General features: G+C 39.9%; 2 protein-coding genes across 2 annotated transcripts in view; one reads left to right on the forward strand and one right to left on the reverse strand.

Moving 5' to 3' along the window:
* itih2 (inter-alpha-trypsin inhibitor heavy chain 2) overlaps nt 1-16,151 on the forward strand; it is a 108,227-nt gene extending 92,076 nt beyond the window's left edge. The window contains exons 16-21 of the mRNA XM_072241813.1: nt 1,689-1,814; nt 6,133-6,246; nt 8,356-8,554; nt 10,901-11,073; nt 11,899-12,010; nt 15,731-16,151. Coding sequence (XP_072097914.1) covers nt 1,689-1,814; nt 6,133-6,246; nt 8,356-8,554; nt 10,901-11,073; nt 11,899-12,010; nt 15,731-15,878 — 872 coding nt within the window. The 3' untranslated portion in view covers nt 15,879-16,151. The remainder of the gene's footprint in view (nt 1-1,688; nt 1,815-6,132; nt 6,247-8,355; nt 8,555-10,900; nt 11,074-11,898; nt 12,011-15,730) is intronic.
* A 220-nt stretch (nt 16,152-16,371) lies between these two features.
* Nucleotides 16,372-20,126, reverse strand: part of kin (Kin17 DNA and RNA binding protein) — a 36,795-nt gene continuing 33,040 nt past the window's right edge. The window contains exon 13 of the mRNA XM_072241248.1: nt 16,372-19,237. Coding sequence (XP_072097349.1) covers nt 19,175-19,237 — 63 coding nt within the window. The 3' untranslated portion in view covers nt 16,372-19,174. The remainder of the gene's footprint in view (nt 19,238-20,126) is intronic.

Consider the following 20,126-nt stretch of genomic DNA (forward strand, 5'->3'; position numbering starts at 1 on the left):
CACACACACAAAATGCCGGAGGCACTCATCAAGCTAGGCAGCATCCATGGAAAAGAATACAGTTCACGTTCTGGGCTGGGATCCTTCATCAGGATGACAAGTCCTGCTGAAGAGTCTTGGCCAGAAATGTTGACCGTACTCTTTTCCACAGATGCTCCCTGGCCAGCTGAGTTCCTCCAGCATTTTGTTTGTGTTGCGTTGATGAGACAACCATGACTACTTTTTAATCTTGTCTTTCCTTCATTCTCTCAGCACTTCTTCTTGTTCTTATTTGCTCTTGTAACATGTAATAAAACGGCCATAAATAACAAGTTTTATTCCTCACTCTTAACTTCCAAAGAACCTTTGGATCGCAAAAGCATCAAGATACAACACCAACCATTAGAGTAATATTATTGTAGTGATGCAGTAAACACAACAGTCAATTAAAAATGCCAGACTAATTTCTTATACATAAACAATTACACAATCAATAACAAGTTATAAAATCACTCAGCAGTGGAACAGGATCTGGTCTCCATCCTGTGCGTGCTTATTATCAAGTACCCTTCTACAGTTTACTATCCCCATTTACCAACACTCAGCCTATGGTATTTTATGCTTTGTCAATTCTAATGCTCATCAGGATATTTCTTAAATATTGTGAGAATGTCTGGTTCAACCAACTTTTCAGGCACAGCATTCCAAATTCCAATCACCCTCTAGGTGAAAAATTCTTCCTCGTATCCTCCCTAAACTGGTTACTTCCTGCCTTAAATCTATGACCTCTAGTTATGGATAACTATGCTGTGGGGGAAAGTTTGCCCTGTCTGTCTCATTTATGCCTCTCTTAACTTTGTACACCTCAGTGAGCCTCTTCTCCAAGGAAAGCAAAACCATCTGAGAAACTCCCTGTGGGCAGCCTCTCGGTGAATCTCCTCTGCACGTTCTCCAAACCAATCGAGTTAGATGTCAACTTTAATTTTTGAAAAATCAAAGAAATTGATAGAGTGAATCCACTTACTCTTTTGTGCAGGGTTGGGGAATCAAAAACTAGGAGTTTAAGATGAGAGTGGAGATATTTAATTGGAACCTGAGGGGAAACTTCTTTCACTCAGAGAGTGGTCAGTATATGGAATGAGCTGCCAGGGGAGGTTTTGGAAGCAGATAATACGGTAAAATTTCAGAAGCATTTTGACTGACACATGGACAGGCAGGGAATGAAAGGAGACAGATCGTGTATACACAGGTGGAAATTTTAATTTAGCATCACGGTCGGCACAGACATTGTGGGCTTGTTCACGTGCCTTGCATTTCTCTGTGCAATTATATTGCATATTTCTCATAAGTGAACTTGGAGTTAATAAATGGTAACTGGGTAACTATCATAATGATTCACAGTTTCATGTAACAATGGAAAATTATAGGTGATTATCTCATGTCCTCATTTTCTTAATTATGTGATATTGAAAACTTTTAATTTTAACAATATGTTATATCCAGATACAGTTAAAGTATCATTATGTTATTTAGTAATGAACTACAAACTGAAAATTACTAATGTAGACAATTATATTAATTGGAACAGGTACTTTTCTCGAGAAATAATATTGTTCATGTTATTACAGAGAGAAAGAGCTTCCACCGTCACACTTAAGTGGAATTACAATGACTGATAATGCCCTGACTTGATATTCTCATTGTTGTAGGAACACCCATCATTGGGAAGAAGATACCATCCATTTCAATTCCAAAACCAAATGGTGTAATTCCTACAGCTGCCGCTCAAAAAGCACCTGAATTAATGATGTTGGACAGGACACCAGTGACCTCAGGTAGTACTCTTTCATGTTAAAAGAATCAGTCTTAATATCACTGGCATATGTCATGAAATCTGTTGTTTTGTGGTAGCAATACATTGCAATACATAATTTTAAAAATTAAAATGTATAAATTACAGTAAGTATATATATTTTTTAAAAATTAAATAAGTGGTGCAAAAAGAGGGAAAAAATAGTGAGGTAGTATTCCTGGGTTCAGCATCCATTCAAAAATCTCATGGTGGAGGTGCAGAAACTGTTCCTGAAATGTTGAGTGTTTTTTGGGGCTCCTGTACCTCCTCCATCATGGTACAATGAGAAGTAGGCTTGCACTGGGTGATGGGGGTCCTTAATGATGGATGCCACCTTTTCGAGGCATCACCTTTTGAAGACGTCCTTTATGCTGGGGAGGCTAGTGTCCATGATGGAGCTGGCTGAGTTTACAACTTTCATACCAGATGATGATGCAACCAGATAGAATACTCTTCAGTGAGGAGAAGATATTCTGTGTGATCTGCGAAGTCGCTGGTCTCCTGGTGAAGAAGTCAAGTATCCAGTTGCAGAGGGAGGGACAGAGGCCCAGGTTCTGGAGTGTGTTGATTAGAACTGAGTGTATGATTGTGTTGAACGCTGATCTGTAATCAATATCTTGTAGCCTGATATAGGTATTACTATTGTGCAGGTGATACAATGCTGAGTGAAATAATGTTACTTATTGTTGTCATTATCACATTGTTTCTTTGAAAACCAGAACTTAAAATGAGATGTTATTGTAGTGGATCGATCACAATGGTAGCATTCTACACCAAGGATCAACCAGGAAAATACACACTCAGTGGCCACTTTATTAGGTACACCTGTACATCTGCTCATTAATCCAAATATCTAATTAGCCAATCTTATGGCAGCAGCTCAATGCATAAAATCATGCTGACATGGTCAACAGGTTCGGTTGTTGTTCAGACCAAGCATTAGAATGGGGAAGAAAGGTGATCAAAGTGATTTTGATTGTGGAATGGTTGTTGGTGCCAGATGGGGTGGTTTGAATATCTCAGGAACTGCTAACCTCCTGGGATTTTCACACACATAAGTCTCCAGAGTTTACAGAGAATGGTGAGGAGAACAAAAAGATCCAGTGAGCAAAAATTCCTTGTTAGTGAGAGAGGTTAATGAAACTGGGTCAAGCTGATAGGAAGGTGGCAGTAACTCGAATAATCATGCATTACTAAAGTGGCCTGCAGAAGAGCATCTCTGAACACACAACACATCAAACCTTGGGTGGGCTACAACAGCAGAAGACCACGAGCATACACTCAGTGGCCACTTTACTAGGTACAGGAGACACCTAATAAAGAGGCCATTGCGTGTAAGATGCATAGCAGGTTCATTCAAACTCCAATGTGGCCACTAAGGGTATATTGGTAAAGTGGTTTATTATTGTCACATGAACTGAGATACAGTGGAAAACATTGTTTTGAATCAGAATCGTGTTTAATATCACTGGCATATCATGAAATCTGTTATTTTGAGGCAGCAGTGCATTTTAATAAATAATAATTAAAAACTATAAATTACAATAAGGAACACATATAAAAATTAAATTAAGTGGTGCAATAAGAGAGTAAAAATAGTGAGGTAGTTTAATGTCCATTCAGAAATCTGATGGTGGAGGGGAAGAAGCTGTCCCTAAAATATTGAGAGTGTTTCTTCAGCCTCCTGTACCTCTTCCTTGATGGTAGGAATGAGAAGAGGGCATGTCTTGGGTGATGGGGGTACTTAATAGTGGATGCCACCTGTTTGAGGCATCACCAGTTGAAGGTGCCCTAGACTATTGCTCATGATGCAGTCAGCTGATCTTACAACTTTTGACAGCGTTTTCTGATCCTTACCTTTCCACTGTTGATCCCTTGATGAGGACTGGTGTGTGTTCCCTTGACTCCCGCTTCCTTAAGTCCACAATCAAATTTTTGGACTTACCGATGTTGAGAGCAATGTTGTTGTTGTGACACCTCTCAACTAGCTGGTCTATTTCACTCCTCCACGCCACTTCATCACCATCTGAAACTCTGCCAACAAAAGCTGTGTCATCGGCAAACTCTTAGCTGCCATTTGAACTGTGCCTAGTCACACGGTCGTGGGTGCAGAGGGTGTAGAACAGTGGGCTAAGCTTCTTTGAGGGGCATCAATGCTGATTGTCAGCGAGGAGGAGATAATATTTCCAACTTGCATTGACCGTGGTCTCCCGATGAGGAAGTGATGGATCCAGTTGCAGAGGGAGGTAAGGAGCCCATATTTTGGAGCTTATTGATTAGTACTAAGGGTATGAAGGTGTTGAACACTGACCTGTAATCAATAAACAACAGCAGCCTGAAATAGATACTGCTATTGTCCATCATTGCATGCCATCGGTTATTATAATTACAGCACCAGCTCCGAGATTAGGGTTCAATTCCTGCCAGTGTCTGTAAGGAATTTGTATCTTCTCCCCATGGGTCTCCTCTGAGTGCTGCTGTTTCCTCCCACGTTCCAAAGATGCAGAGGTTAGGGTTAGTAAGTTGCGGGCATGCAATGTTACCACTAGAAGCATGCTGCCACTCGAAGGCTGCTTCCAGCACGTCCTCAGATGGTGTTGGTCTTTGACGCAAATGACACATTTCGCTGTATGTTTCAAATAAGGCTTTGTATGTTTATCTTTATCCATACAGATCATGAGGTAGTACAAGGGAAAATAATGCACTGTGCAGTGATTAATGGCTGGCTAGTTACCAGAATGCAGAATAATGTGTTATAGATTCAAAAGAATGTATGCACCTTTCCTGCTGATATTGGTACTGGTTTATTATTGTCACATGTACCAAGGTACAATGAAAAGCTTGTCTTGCATACTGTTCATACGGATCAGCTGATTACACAGTGTGTTGAGGTAGAACAATGCAATTACACCATTGTTGGCACTGTGGCAGTGTTGTAATTGATATGACGCTATTACGTCTCAGGGCTTCGGAATTCAGAGTTCATTTCCGGCATCTCCTTTAAGCAAATTTGTATGTTCTCCCTCCGAGCATGTGGGTTTCCTCCAGGTGCTCCAGTTTCCTCCCACACTCCAAAGGCGTACCGGTTTGTAGGTTAATTGGTCATTGCAAACTGTCCTGTGATTAGGCGAGGGTTAAGTTGGTGGGTTACTGGGCGGCGCAGCTCGTTGGGCAGAACGGCCTGTTCTGCGTGGTGTCTCTAAATAAAATAAATAAAGAATGCAGCATACAGGGGAAGTGCAGTGAGATAGACAAAAAGCTGAAGGGTAGATTGCGAGGTCAAGACTCCATCTTATCATACGGGGTAACTGTTTGATCAGTGCACAGTGCATTGAGGTGATGATGACTTGCGAAGGTCAGGAGGGGAAACTCCATCACTGTAGGACTTCTCTTCCCAGCTGTGCTGTGTAGGTTTATAGTGAGGATCGGTGCGCGTGGACCAACTCCACTCTTTAGGCCGGGGGACGTCCCCCAATACAGCGAGCCGCGATGACTGTGGCAACCACAAGGCTGTAGGTTGAGCATCAGAAATTCCCTTCTCCTAGACAGACTGCCTGGCAAAGCTAACGAGTCCTATCTATCCTTGTTTGGAATCGGAGTTTTCCTTCTCCTAGGCTGACTGCCAACCAAGGCTAATGAGCCCAGCCTGCCTACCCAGTCATACCGCTGGGCACTCAGTCACGCCATGACATAGCAAACTTAGTAAGAATAGGGATGCCACGTGAAGGCATTGCTATGGGTACAGTACTGTAGGAGAGGCCATATTCCTGTGACCTCCTGCATGGCAAGCCAAACAGTGATCACTACAGCTGGAAAGGAGAGGATATGGAAGACACTTCACCTTCCCTAACTGAGCAGGACGTCCAGCACAGGACTCAACCATCTCTGCATTGAGGTAGGACAAGGTAAAACTACAATGCAGAATAAAAGGCCCCAGTTACAGAGAAAGTGCAGTGCAGGTAGACAATAAGATGCAAGGTCATAATGAAGTAGAACTTAAGCTCAAAGCCATCTTTTCATATTAGAGGACCATTCAAAGGGCTTATAACAGTGGGATAGAAGCTGTCCCTAGCCTGGTGGTAAGTGCCTTCAGGTTTTCTTTTATCTTCTGTTCATAGCGAGAGGGGAGAAGAGAGAATGTCTGTGACGAGAATTGTCAGGAGAGTCCACGGAGGGGAGGGTGGTCTCTGTCCTGTAGGAGAGTCCAATTAATACTTAGAATTTATCCAAGGATTGGGATGTTTAACTGTATCTTAGGGGGAAATCTGTTCAATAATCATGACCATATTTTTCTCATTTAGTTGATAATGATCCTCACTTCATCATTCATCTGCCGAAAAGTAAACAAGTTGTTTGCTTCAATATCGATCCGCAGCCTGGAAAAATCCTGAGCCTGGTGTCAGATCCAATCAAAGGTAACAGAAAAACCACTCGACTTCTCTTCCAAAGCACTTATTATGTCAAAGTAATTATGTGCATTTGGTAATTATCTGTCCTCTGTATAAACTGTGTTTGATTATCCTGATTGAACTCTTTGATAAGACAACAACATTGATGAAGGAAATGCAGTGTCATCTTGCTAGTCCCATTCTCACAAGCAAGTGAGCAAAATTGATGCTTAGGGAGCTACAGGATCAGTAGCAGAATAGACAGAATACTAACTTAAATGAAGACACGTGAGAATTGTATAAGACTCTGGTGAGGCTTAATTTGGAATATTGTGTGCAGTTCTGGTTATCTACAAACGTTTGTACTTACAGGAAAGATATCAATAAGCTTGAAAGAATACAGAGGAAATTTACAAGTTGTATGGGACTTGAGGACCTGAGTTATAGGGAAAGTTTGAATAGGTTCGGACTTCATTCCCTGGAGTGTAGCAGAATGAGGGGATATTTGATAGAGCTACACAAAATTATGAGAGGTATAGACAGGGTAAATGCAAGCAGACCTTTTCTTCTGAGGTTCGGTGTGACTAGAACTAGAGGTCATGGGTTAAAGGTGAAAGGTGAAATATTTAAGGGAAACTGAGGGGTCCAGATGAGATGAAAGGTCTGTTTCTGTGCTCAACAACTGCTGGAATCTGGATCACGCACAAAAATCTGGAGGAGTTCAGAAGGTCAAGCAGCGTCTATGGAGGGAAGTGGACAGATGATGTTTCAGGATGAGACCCTTCAGTGCTGAAAGATAGAGGGGAGATAAGCCAATATTAAACAGTGGAGGGAAAGAGCTGAGCAAGACCGAGCATGCAATAGGTGGATATAGGTGAGGAAGGGGCTAGGTGGAATATGATAGGTAACTGAGAGAGAGGAGAGTGGGAGATGATCCAGAAGCTCGAAGGTGATAGGTGGAACTAACAACAGGCTGAAGATGAGAGAATCTACATGAAGTAGGGATTAACACACACTGGAGGGCCTCAACCGGTCAGGCATCATTTATGGAGGGAAATGAGCAGTCGGCGTTTCAGGATGAGACCCTTCAGCAGGACATGAAGAAAGAATCAGTAGTGATACTCTGGTGACTGGTAATTTCAAGGACTTTCTTTGTGCCGAACTGGTCAGTTTACCAGACTACTGGATAATACTCCTGTTGGTACCCCATCACACTTCTAATTCACATTTTCTAAGATGTTACACAGCCGCATTACAAACTTTCCAATGAACCAGCTGAGTTTAAAAGGAGTGTGGAGATTAAGGCCCCAGTGTATGAAGGAAATCCAGCAAATAGGCCTTTGGTGAGTTGAAAGGGAAACCTGGTGAGCCAGTTGGTAAATCATCAGGATTTCTGAATTATCTGAGCTCAGATGAAATGCCTCGACCCAAAATGTCAATAGGCCATTATATGGTGTAGGTTTGTGTTTGGGTTTTTGCCTGTGGGATGGTGTAAGTTTGTGTGTGGGTTTCTGCCTATGAGACAGTGCAAGATAGTGTGGTGGGTTTTTGCCTGTGAGATGGTGTGAGTTTGTGTGTAATTTTCTGCTTGTGACTCAGTGTAAGATTTTGTGTGCAGTTCAGCCTATAAGCCAGTGTAAGTTCATGTGTATCTATCAAACTAGGAAAAACTCACACACAGAGCTAAGACCTTTCGAAGTGTCTGTTAGGCAAGAGATAGGGGACAACCTCAAATTGCAGTTGCAAATTTCTGTGTTTAACAGTGAAAGTACAACCTCCAAAAATTCCTGCCTCATTTACTCCTCAATAAATGTGTGGTAATTTAATGGAAAATCTACAAAAATGTAAATAATTTAGATAGGAGTACTTAAAATGTGTAAAAAAAAGAGAAATGAGGCAAAGCAATATTGGAATGTGTCAACAGAACTAAATGATTATAGATGGTTCAATATCACCATCTACTGTTTGAGCAATGACATTACAACAAGAAAGTAGCTCTCCCCTCTTAAGGGATAATCCATCCATCCTGTTAAACAGATTATAGATCCACCATCACAGCCTCCAATCAAGATATTTACACAAAAACACTTTATTGATTTTGTTCCTTTTAACACACTCACGTTTTTTTTTGCACAGGCATTGCAATCAATGGTAAAGTCATCAGTGGAAAGAAAGCCAAAAATGGGAAGTTAAACACCTATTTTGGAATAATCAGGCTCCATTTTACCAAACTGGATCTAAGCTTTGAGATCAGCACAGAGAAGATTCTCCTGAAGGATGGGATTCAGAAAACTCTCCTTCGGTGGTCTGAGAATGCTATGTTGACTCATGCTAAGTAAGTCGTCTGGGAAGAGAAACTGAATTAATGTGTTTGTGTCATGTCCACATTGAAGACTTGAGATAATGGTTTTGTAAAAGGAAGGAAAGAATCAGAATCAGTTTTGTTATCACTCACATATGTCATGTAATGGGTTGTTCTACGGCAGCAGTTCGGTGCAATACATAAAATATGCAATAAATTCTAATAAGGAATAAATATTTATTTAACAAAGCTACATCAGTAGTGCAAAAAAAAGCAAAAATGGTGAGGTAATGTTCATGGACCATTCAGAAATCTGATGTTGGAGGGGAAGAAGCTGTTCCTAAAACTTTGAATGTGTGTATTCAGACTCCTGTACCTGCTCCCTGATGGCAGTAGTGGGTGGTGGGGGTTCTTGATGATGAATAAACCTTTTAGAGGCATCTCCTTTTGAAGATATCATTGACGGTGGGGGGATGTTAGTGCCCATGACGGAACTGGTTGAATTTTTATAATCCTCTGCAGCTTTTTCCGAATCAGTTCCATCATGCTTCCATATCAGACAGTGATGAAATTCTGGTAAAGACGGAGACAGTGGTAGAGATTCAGGTGAAGTTGTTCCAGAGAACCCCATCAGGAGAAGGAAAAATGTGCTGATCGCTGATGCTTCCTACAAATGATGACATGCTACATATCACTAAGCACTCCTATTAATAAGATGCATCATAATTACTCCCCTATGCTGTTCCAACAGTAACTCCCAATCCAATGCCAAGAACAAAATGTGGGTGGAGTGGAGAAAGAGAAATGAAGTACAGTAGATTGGACTGCAAGCTATCATCGTGGTTGGTGTAATGCTATTACAGCACCGGCAACTTGCTTCAATTCCTGCCAATGTCTGCAAGGAATTTGCACATTCTGCCAGCGACCATGTGTGTTTCCTCTGGGTGCCCGTTTCCTCCCACACTCCACTTGTGCAGCGCGAGACAAAAAAAATAAAGGACGAGACTAGCAGGCATAGGTGAACAACGGCAGTGTAGGATCCCGTCCAAGTCACATAATCATTCTGAGTTTGAAATATTGTATATCGCTGGCCTGTCATCTTCGATGACCTGGAACTCTCTTGTGCACCATGAGGGCACCTTCACAAGAAGGACAGCAACGGCTCAGCACCATCTTCTCAAGTGCAGAGATGGGTAATAAATGCCAGAATTGTCAGAGACATTTCCAGCTGAAAAATGAATGAAGATTAACAATTTTAAAAAGTCATAAAAATTATTCTGGGATTCTGGATTCTGCTATAAGAACAGACTCATAAACTCGATTTTCATAGAGAAAAAATAATCTGGAAGTGAGTAATAATCATATTAGGTACCTATTTTACCTAATAAAATGGCCACTGGGTGTACATTCATGGTTTTCTGCTGCTGTAGCCCATCCACTTCAAGGTTTGACATGTTCATTCAGAGATGCTCTTCTACACACCACTGTTGTAATGCATGGTTATTTGAGTTGCCATAGCCTTCCTGTCAGCTTGAACCAGCCTGGTCATTCTCCTCTGACATCTCTCATTGACAAAGTGTTTTCATCCACAGAACTGCCACTCACTGGATTTTTTTTTGTTTTCTGCACCATTCTCTGTAAACTCTAGAGACTGTTGTGTGTGAAAATCCCATCAGCGGTTTCTGAAATATTCAAACCACCCTGTCTAATATCAACAATTATTCCACTGTCAACAGCACTTAGAAAATATTTCTTCCCAATTTTGATATTTGGTCTGATCAACAACTGAACCTCTTAGATATGTTTGTTTGTTTTTATGCATTGAGTTGTTGTTACGATTGGGTGATGAGATATTTGCTTTTACGACCAGGTGTATCTACTAAACTGGCCTTGGAGAGTATAATTACTTTTATTTTTAAGAGGTTTCTATTCATAATTCAATTATATACTTAGAGTTGACTCGCATGAGAAATTCCATGCGCTAGAAATAACACGATCTTGTTCAATGTCCTATGACTCATTGTATTATAGGGATAGCTTTCAGAGGTTTGGCTGGAAATTAAAATCTTGTCTCTAATCCTAACCCAGGGCCTTAGTGAGGTTAAAAATGCAAACACGAGGAAATCAGCAGACGCTGGAATTTCAAGCAACACAAATAAAAGTTACTGCTGAGATGCTGCCTGACATGCTACGTTCACCAGCAACTTTTATGTGTGTTGCCTTAGTGAGGTATTGCTCCATCAGTCTCCTTGACAATTAACCAGAGAGGGATTTATTCTTACATCAAGCCAAGTGTGAATGTTCTGAAAAATTATTCAAACTAATTCAGAGAAGCTAGTGAAACATATTCAGTTTGCTTGTCTTGTTTTCCTGTTCTAGTTTTGTTATCAAGGTGAAAAGAAATACTAACGTCACAATCACCATGGACAGAGATATGGTTTTCTTGATTTTACTTCACCGTGTCTGGAAAAATCATCCAACCAACGTGGACTTCCTTGGATTTTACACTCCTCCCACAAACACATTCTCCACCAGTGTCCATGGACTGATTGGTAATCAATTCTCAGGAATTGCCTTTTTTATGTAACTCTTTCCGTCAGTAATCGTGGTGGTGATGCGGTATTTGAGGCAGCCAATTTCTAGAACATAAGGGACCAGGAATAGGAATATGCCACTCAGTTCCTCAAGCCTACCCCTGGACTCAATTCCTCTTCTGTACCCTGTTACCACAGTCCTCAATCACCAATCTTCTTTTTATCGACCTTCAATTTATGTAGTTCTTATGACTCCCTCTGAGAGAATTTCATAGATTCATCATCCAATGGGAAGAGGAACTTCTGCATGTTGAGTACAAATGGTCAGCCCCTTATCTTAAAATTATGTCCCTTCATTTGTGACTCTCCCTCTTGTGAATAAATGCCTTGCCCCTTAGAATCTCATACAGGTTTGTCTCAATGTTCACCTCTCTTTTCTCTAAATTCCAAAGAATGCAGATTCAATGAAGAGAAGAACCACTAGAGTAGTACCTGGGGAGGCACAGTAGCGCAGTGGTTAGCACAATACTTTACGGTACCAGCGACCCAGGTTCACTTCCCGCCGCTGCTTGTAAAGAGTTTGTACATTCTCCCCATGCCCATGTGGGTTTTCTCTCAGTCCAAAGATGTACCGTTTGGTAGGCTAATTGGTTATTGTAAATTCTCTTCTGATTAGGCTCAGAATAAATTAGGGGATTGCTGGATGGCGGGGCTCGAAGGGCCAATTCCAAGCTGTATCTCAGTAAATAATAAAAAAAAGTTAAAGCCTATAAAAGGGACGAGATGCAAATTAATCTTCAGGTTAAGAAGGTTCAATGACAAAGGGAATTCTCTTCATTGCAGGTCAATTCACCCATGAACCAGAAGTAAACGTGTACAATGTGTACGCCAGCTCGGACTCAAATAATCCACAAGCTACCATGGAAGTGAAAGGTCACAAAATTACCGTAACCAGGTATGTAAATAAAAGTGTCATTACTGAGCAATAATTACCAATTACAGAAACACACCATATCTTTTATTTCCTTCTTTGATCTTTCCACATTGCAGATTGTACTCTGGTGTGTTCTCAAAGATATGTGTAACCTGAGAGGTTGGAATTAATAGCTTGGGGTTAATCACTAAGCCATGGCTAAGGCTTGAAACATCAACTGGTTATTACTGTCTATAGATCCTGCCTGACCTACTGAGTTCCAGCTTTTTTTGTGTGTTATCATGGCTGAGGAAAGGGAGAATGCTAATTCTCTACTTCACACATACAGTATATAGGACAAATTAGAAAATAGTGGGAACACTTAGAGAAGGAAAGAGAAAGTGCTTAAAGTTTTACATTTTCTTCATGATTTTTATAGATGAGCTGGATGAGGAAGTGGAGGGATGGGTTAGTAAATTTGCTGATGACACAAAGGTTGGGGGTGTTGTGGATAGTGTGGAGGGCTGTCAGAGGTTACAGCAGGACATTGATAGGATGCAAAACTGGGCTGAGAAGTGGCAGATGGAGTTCAACCCAGATAAGTGTGAGGTGGTTCATTTTGGTAGGTCAAATATGATGGCAGAATATAGCATTAATGATAAGACTCTTGGTAGTGTGGAGGATCAAAGGGATCTTGGGGTCCAAGTCCATAGGACACTCACAGCTGCTGTGCAGGTTGACTCTGTGGTTAAGAAGGCGTATGGTGCATTGGCCATCATCAGGAGCTGAAAGGTAACATTGCAGCACTATCGGACCCTGGTCAGACCCCACTTGGAGTAATGTGCTCAGTTCTGGTCGCCTCACTACAGGAAGGATGTGGAAACCATAGAAAGGGTGCAGAGGAGTTCTTCAAGGATGCTGCCTGGATGGGGAGCATATCTTATGAGAATAGGTTGAGTGAACTCGGCCTTTTCTCCTTGGAGCGACAGAGGATGAGAGGTGACCTGATAGAGGTGTATAAGATGATGAGAGGCATTGTGTGGATAGTCAGAGGCTTTTTTCCAGGGCTGAAACGGCTAGCACGAGAGAGCAGTTTTAAGGTGCTTGGAAGTTGGTACAGAGGAGATGTCAGGAGTAGGTTTTTTTTTTAAAAACACAGAGTGGTGAATGCGTGGAATGGGCTGCCGGCGACAGTGGTGGAGGGTCTTTTAAGATTCTCTTGGATAGGTACATGGAGCTTAGAAAAATAGAGGGCTATGAGTAACCCTAGTTAATTTCTAAGTTAAGGACATGTTCAGCACAGCTTTGTGGGCTGAAGGGCCTGTGTTGTGCTGCAGGTTTTCTATGTTTTTATTTTATTTTATTTTTGTATATTGATATTTTGACCATTATTACAGGATTACTGAACAAAATACAAACCTATAAACAATATCAGCAACCAGTAAATTTTAGACTTCAAATTTTTAAAGTTCATTTTTTAGGTGTGATATTTCTTGCTATTGTAGGTTGTTTTTGGAAATTGCTTTCCTGTGTTTGACAAAATCAGGAAACAACAATTACAATTGTATCATCATTTTAATTGAAAATACTTCTTTTGTGTTCACATATTTCCCACTTTCATCTTTCTTCAAAACCATCATGTCACTAACCAACCCACCACACAGATAAAGGACCATGATCATTGTGAGCATTCAGAAGGCAAAGTGAATGAAAGCATCATTTCTAAAATGCTACAATTTTTGCTAGTGGGGAGTTCTATTGGCAGAATATGAATCATGTGTAGGTTTGGTTTATCTTTGCATCATAGTTGGCACACACATTGAGGGCTGAAGGGCCTGTTCATGTACTGTACTTCTTTACGGAAGTGCATGAACTCACACTTTCTGCACATTAAACTCCATTTTCCCAGCTTAACCCACAATATACACAGTAGCGCCATCGCTTTACAGCAGCAGTGACTACTGATTGGGGTTTAATTCCCACTACTGTCTGTAACAAGTTTGTACATTATCTGCGTGATCACTCTGGTTTCTTCCCACATTCCAAAGATGTACAATTACAGTTAGTGAGCTGTAGGCATGCTTTATTGGCTTCTGAAAAATGACAACATTTGCAGGCTGCTCAACACAACCTTGCTGATTTAATTTGCCACAAATGACACATTTTACTGTTTCAATGTACATGTGACAAATAAAGCTAATCGTATCATCCCATCAGAGAATCACAATATCCTTAGATCTTTATACCCTCAAGTTTGTAACACCATGGAAATCATGTGAAATGTCAGAACACAAATTCAGCCATTGTCTTTTTGAGTAAGGAAACGTGTGTCACCTCCCAGAGTAGTGTTTGCTTTAAAATTAAGGAGTCATTTAAAGTTGGGAACAATAAACATGGGATCAAGTGAACAGAAAAGTGCCATTTAAGACAGAAAACCGTTGGCCTTGGTCATCCTCATCAGCAGAATGGGTAATTATAATTGAAATAAAGATATGTTACTCAGATACAGGATTAAGTAGGACGAAACGCAGTCCCAATCAGAAGGTTGTTCAGATTCTGATTTAGCTTTATATATCACTCGTACATCAAAACATTCAGTAAAATGTGTCATTTGCATTAAGACCATAAGATATAGGGGCAGAATTAGGCCATTTCACCATGGCTGATCCAATTTTCCTCTCAGCCCCAATCTCCTGCCTTCCCAGTATCTATTCATTCTGTGACCAAGCAAGGATCTATCAACCTCTGCCTTAAATATACATAAAGACTTGATCCCCACAGCTGCCTGTGGCAAAGAATTCCACACATTCAGCACTCTCTGGCTAAAGAAATTCCTCATCTCCGTTCTAAAAGGACGCCCCTCTATTCTGAGGCGGTCTCCTCTAGTTTTAGGCTTTCCCACCGTAGGGAACATCCTCTCCACATCCACTCCATCAAGGCCTTTCACCTTTCGATAGATTTCAATGAGGTCACCCCTCATTCTTCTGTATTCTGGTGAATACAGGCCCAGAACCATCAAATGCTCTTCATTTGACAAGCCATTCAATCCTGGAATCATTTTTGAAAACCTCTTTTGAACCCTTTCCAGTTTCAGTAAATCCTTTCAAAGATAAAGGGGCCAAAACTGCTCACAATACTCCAAGTGAGGCCTCCCAGTGCTTTATAAAGTCTCAACATTACATCCTTGCTTTTATATTCTATTCCCCTTGAACTAAATGCTAACAATGCATTTCCCTTCCTCACCAGACTCAACCTGTAAATTAACCTTTTAGGGAATCCTGCACAAGCACTCCCAAGTCCCTTTGCGCCTCAGATTTTTGTATTTTCTCTCCATTTAGAAAATAGTCAACTCCTTCATTTCTTCAACCAAAGTGCATGACCATACACTTCCAGACACACTATTCTATCTGCCATTTACAACCAACCCACCCAAGGATGTGCTGACCACAGCTCACAAGTGCCACTACACATGCCGGTGTCAATACAGCATGCCCACCATGATTAACAGAGAAAACACAGACCATACGACAAAGCATCAGCAGTGAAACCAGCCTCATTGCTCTCAACCAGCATCTGAAGGACATAGAGTTAAAGTGAAACATAAAAGACTAAAGAATTGCAAAGCATTAAGAAAAATCAGAGGTGAAACATATGCCTGCAAAAGGTGGTGGGAGACGTACACAATCAGACCTTTCAACAGTGAATGAGATAAGCGCTTGTATGCTTATGGTCTAACATAACCAAGTGTGCATTGTCTTGTAGGGGGGTGCAGAAAGACTACAGGACAGACACCGTAAATGGAACAAATATCCACTGCTGGTTTATCCATAACAGCGGGAAAGGATTTATCGATGGACACTTTAAAGACTACCTCGTTCCACACCTTCACAGTTTCTTGAAACGTCCATGAGGTTTTTAAACATGACAAAGGGTAGATTATACAGTATAGGATATTGGTATAGAAAAATGCAAACTAATTTTGTGTAAATCAGCATAGTTTGATTGAAGGCTAACCATGCAAATTGAGGTTAATGTTGGGAAAGTATGAGGTCATGCACTTTGGTAGAACATACATAATGAACACTTCATTGACCTGGGAATTCCATGAAGACTTTTCCAAATGCTTGAGATTGTTAATTTTTTTATGCAGCACGTACTGAATAAAGATATGATGCCAAACTAACTGTTTGCCGTTATCTCATTAATACCGATAGTAAAGTGTGGCATTTGGAATGAAGAACTTCTGCTCATACACAGGACAAATAATCCAATGGAAAAACATTTGCCTTGCAGGTACTGTGCATATACATTCCAAGGTGCTGACTAGCACAATCATTGCAACAATCTTTTCTTTATTTTCTTTTTAAATCTTTTTATTAATTTTTCAAAATTATAAACTCAATAACAAAGTTGGTACAAAGAGATTGGAAAAATGTTCATCAGCATATATAAAATGAATTTTAAGTAACATAGATATAAAAGACTTCCAAACTCATAAAAAGATTAAATATTAAAAAAATTTAAAAAAAACCCAAAAGAGAAAAAAAAACCCAAGGAAAAAAAACAAAACAGGGCTAGACCAACAGCTTGTATTGGACACGTTCAATAATGCCATTAACTCTGCTCCTCTCATCATATAATTTAAGTTTAGAAAATAGATTTGGAAGGGCAACAATCTAATTTAGGAGACAGCACCATCTCCAGGGGTATGTTAGAAGCAGATACATTTAGGGGCATTTAAGAAATGAGCTGTGTTGGAGGAAAGGGTTAGATTGACCTTAGAATAATAGGTTAAAAGGTCAGCACAACACAGTGGGCCAAGTGGCCTGTACTGTAATGTTCTATGTTCTCTTACTTTCACAAAATGAAAGAAGAATATTGATGAATAGGAATAAATTTAACATTTTCTTGGTCTTTTCAGATTGGTCATATTCAATTCACTGTATATTCAACAAACTTTAGATCCTTTAATGAGCTGGCAGCTGTTTGGCAAGAACCCACACAGGTCCAGGAGGCTGAAGTTAAAGACAACATACACCAGGCAAATGTATGGAAGCACATCATAACGTGTATAAGGTTATGCAAGATAAATCAGCAATTTCCAGGGGGGCATAATTTTAAAGTACAGGGAGAGGCATTTTTAGAAGTGATTTAAAACATTCCACAGTACTAGCCTGGCGTATCTCAGTTGAGTATTTCAGACTTTTGATGCATAAGAGCAAAAGGTTATATCACTAGTTCTTGTATGCTTGCCTCTAGGAAGACTAAACAAATCAGTATTCATGGATCTAAGATTACAATTAGGGAAGTAATGGGACAGACACACTAAAATACATGGAGGAGCTATATTATTCTGAGACTTGTATGCAATTAAGACTACTTTAAAATTGATCCTAAAGGACACAAGCAGCCAGTATGTTGCCAAAACTGGTGAAATGTGCTCAGATTTTTTTTTGGTTAACATTCTTGGCGCTGCATTTTGAACAAGCTGCCCTGATTTATATCTTTCTCGGGCAGTCCTGAAAAAAGAGCATTACAGTAGTTTAATTGGCTAAAAACAAAAGCATGTATCAATTCTGCTGCATCTTGAGATGTTGTAAGAAATCAAACTCTTGCAATGTTCCCAATGAAAGAATGCAGTCTTAATAATCTGATTAATATGGTAATTTGACGTTTAGTTCAGCGTCAATAATAACACCTAAATTCTTTACTCCTGGCTTGATTTGTAAGGCCAGATGATCAAGTTTATTTCTAAGATTTGCAATTTTTAAAAATTGCTACAAATACAACCAAAATTTCAATTTGTTCCTTACTTAGTTTAAGAAAAATGAATGCTGTAATACTAGTTAAGAGACTGGTCCAGCGGGTTTAGAGCCTCAGGGTCATCTGGGGTAATAGACAAATACAGTTATGTGTTGACTGCATAGCTGTGATAATTCACCTTGTGTTTTCAAATAATCTGACCTAATGGAAGCATGTAGATTAAAAACAAACCAAGAATTGATCCTTGTGGCCCACCAAACACAATAACATGGATTTTAAGCACGCAATCACCACAGGTTACAAAGAATTTTCATCCTGTTATCCAAGACTGAAATCAGCTTAAGGCAGGACCAGAAAGACCCAGCCATTGACTAAGGTGGTTTATGAGAATGTTGTGATCTACAGTATCAAATGCTGTGCTCAAATCCAAGAGAACAAGAACTGGTATGTTACCTGTATTGACATTAAGCTGTAAGTTATTAACTACTTAAAGCAATGCAGTTTCTGTACTATGATTTGATCTAAAACCTGACTGATATTTGTCAAGAGTAGAATGTTTATTCAAATAATCACTTAAATGACAAAAAACTACTGTTTCCTAACATTTTTACTTAGGAAAAGGAAGGCTGGAAATAAGTCTAAAATTGTCCAAAACAGAGCAGTCTAGATTAATTTTTCTTAAGCAGGGGTTTAAAAACTGTGGTTTGTAAAGAATCTGGAAAACTGCCAGAATCTGAGCAATTAATTGTGTTGAGTACACTGTCAATTAACGCTTCAGAAACGTCTTTTAAAAAGCTTGTGTGAATAGAATCAAAAACTAAGTGGATGGTTTTAGCTGAGTAATTATTTCTCAAAGTTCAGGTAAACTTCATTTAGTAAAGGAATTTAGTTCACAGTGATGAGTTCGAAGAGGTTCAGTAAGGTTTATTCTTGAGGTCTGTTTTATATTACATCTTGTATTTTTTTTTCTATTTAAAAAAAATGAAGCTTTCCACAACCATTTCATCAATGGATCAATTTAATCAAATTCAACCTCAGTTGCTTTCACCAATTATTTCACCAGAAAAAATATCCTCTGGGTTTCATTTTATAACCATAAGGAAAACAATCATTTATTTGAGAATAATGTTTTATTTTTATTCTGATTCAAATATAAATTAATGCATTTTGACTGACATCGAGTCTAAAACACTTAAATAGCTAACTCTATTTGTTAATTATATTAAACAAAGTATTTGCAACAGCTCCCTTAACAGAGGAAATAATGAAATGCATTATATTAGAGTGAAGCAGAGATAAAAAAAAATCCAAAGTGGTACATGAATGATGAATATGTTCTAGAACTCTGACACAGTAGAGTCTGCACTAGAGAGAAAAAAAATCATTGGACATCAACATGATGCTTTGAACTGTCAAAATATCAAACCCAGTTTTGAAGAAAGTTTAAGCCAATTTTGAAATATCTTCATACTGTACACCTTCAACCTTCCGTCCCTGCAGCGGTCCCTATAAGAAAATAATGGTCAAATTCAGGTTAAATCCAACACAATCTGGAGAATTCATCCATCATTCCAACAAGAACTTTCCAGAACCATAGTGTAGACAATTTCAGGATTTTCTATCCTTTCAGCATAATTTGCCGACTATTATTTATTTAGAGATACAGCTTAGAACAGGCCTTCATATTGACAGTGATGAAATGCTTTGAGAGGTTGGTTATGACTAGACTGAATTCCTGCCACAGCAAGGACCTGGGCCCATTGCAATTTGCCTATGTCACAATAGGTCAATGGCAGACGCAATCTCAGTGGCTCTCCACACAGCTTTAGACCACCTAGACAGCACAAACACCTACATCAGGATGCTGTTCCTTGACTATAGCTCAGCATTTAATACCATCATTGCCACAATCCTGATTGAGAAGTTGCAGAACCTAGGCCTCTGTACCTCCCTCTGCAATTGGATCCCTGACTTCCTAACAGGAAGACCACAGTCTGTGGGGATTGGTGATAACGTAACCTCCTCACTGACTATCAACACTGGTGCACCTCAGGGGTGTGTGCTTAGCCCACTGCTCTGCTCTCTGTATACACATGACTGTGTGGCTAGGCATAGCTCAAATACCATCTACAAATTTGCCCTGCTCTCTGTATACACATGACTGTGTGGCTAGGCATAGCTCAAATACCATCTACAAATTTGCCGACGATACAACCATTGTTGGTAGAATCTCAGGTGGTGACGAGAGGGCGTACAGGAGTGAGATACGCCAATTACTGGAATGGTGCCGCAGCAACAACCTGGCACCCAACGTCAGTATGACAAAGAACTGATTGTGGACTTCATGAAGGGGGAAGAAAGGAACACATACCAATCCTCAGAGGGGTCAGAAGTG

The sequence above is a fragment of the Mobula birostris genome, chromosome 23, assembly GCF_030028105.1.
Source record: "Mobula birostris isolate sMobBir1 chromosome 23, sMobBir1.hap1, whole genome shotgun sequence".
NCBI classification, from domain to species: Eukaryota; Metazoa; Chordata; class Chondrichthyes; order Myliobatiformes; family Myliobatidae; genus Mobula; species Mobula birostris.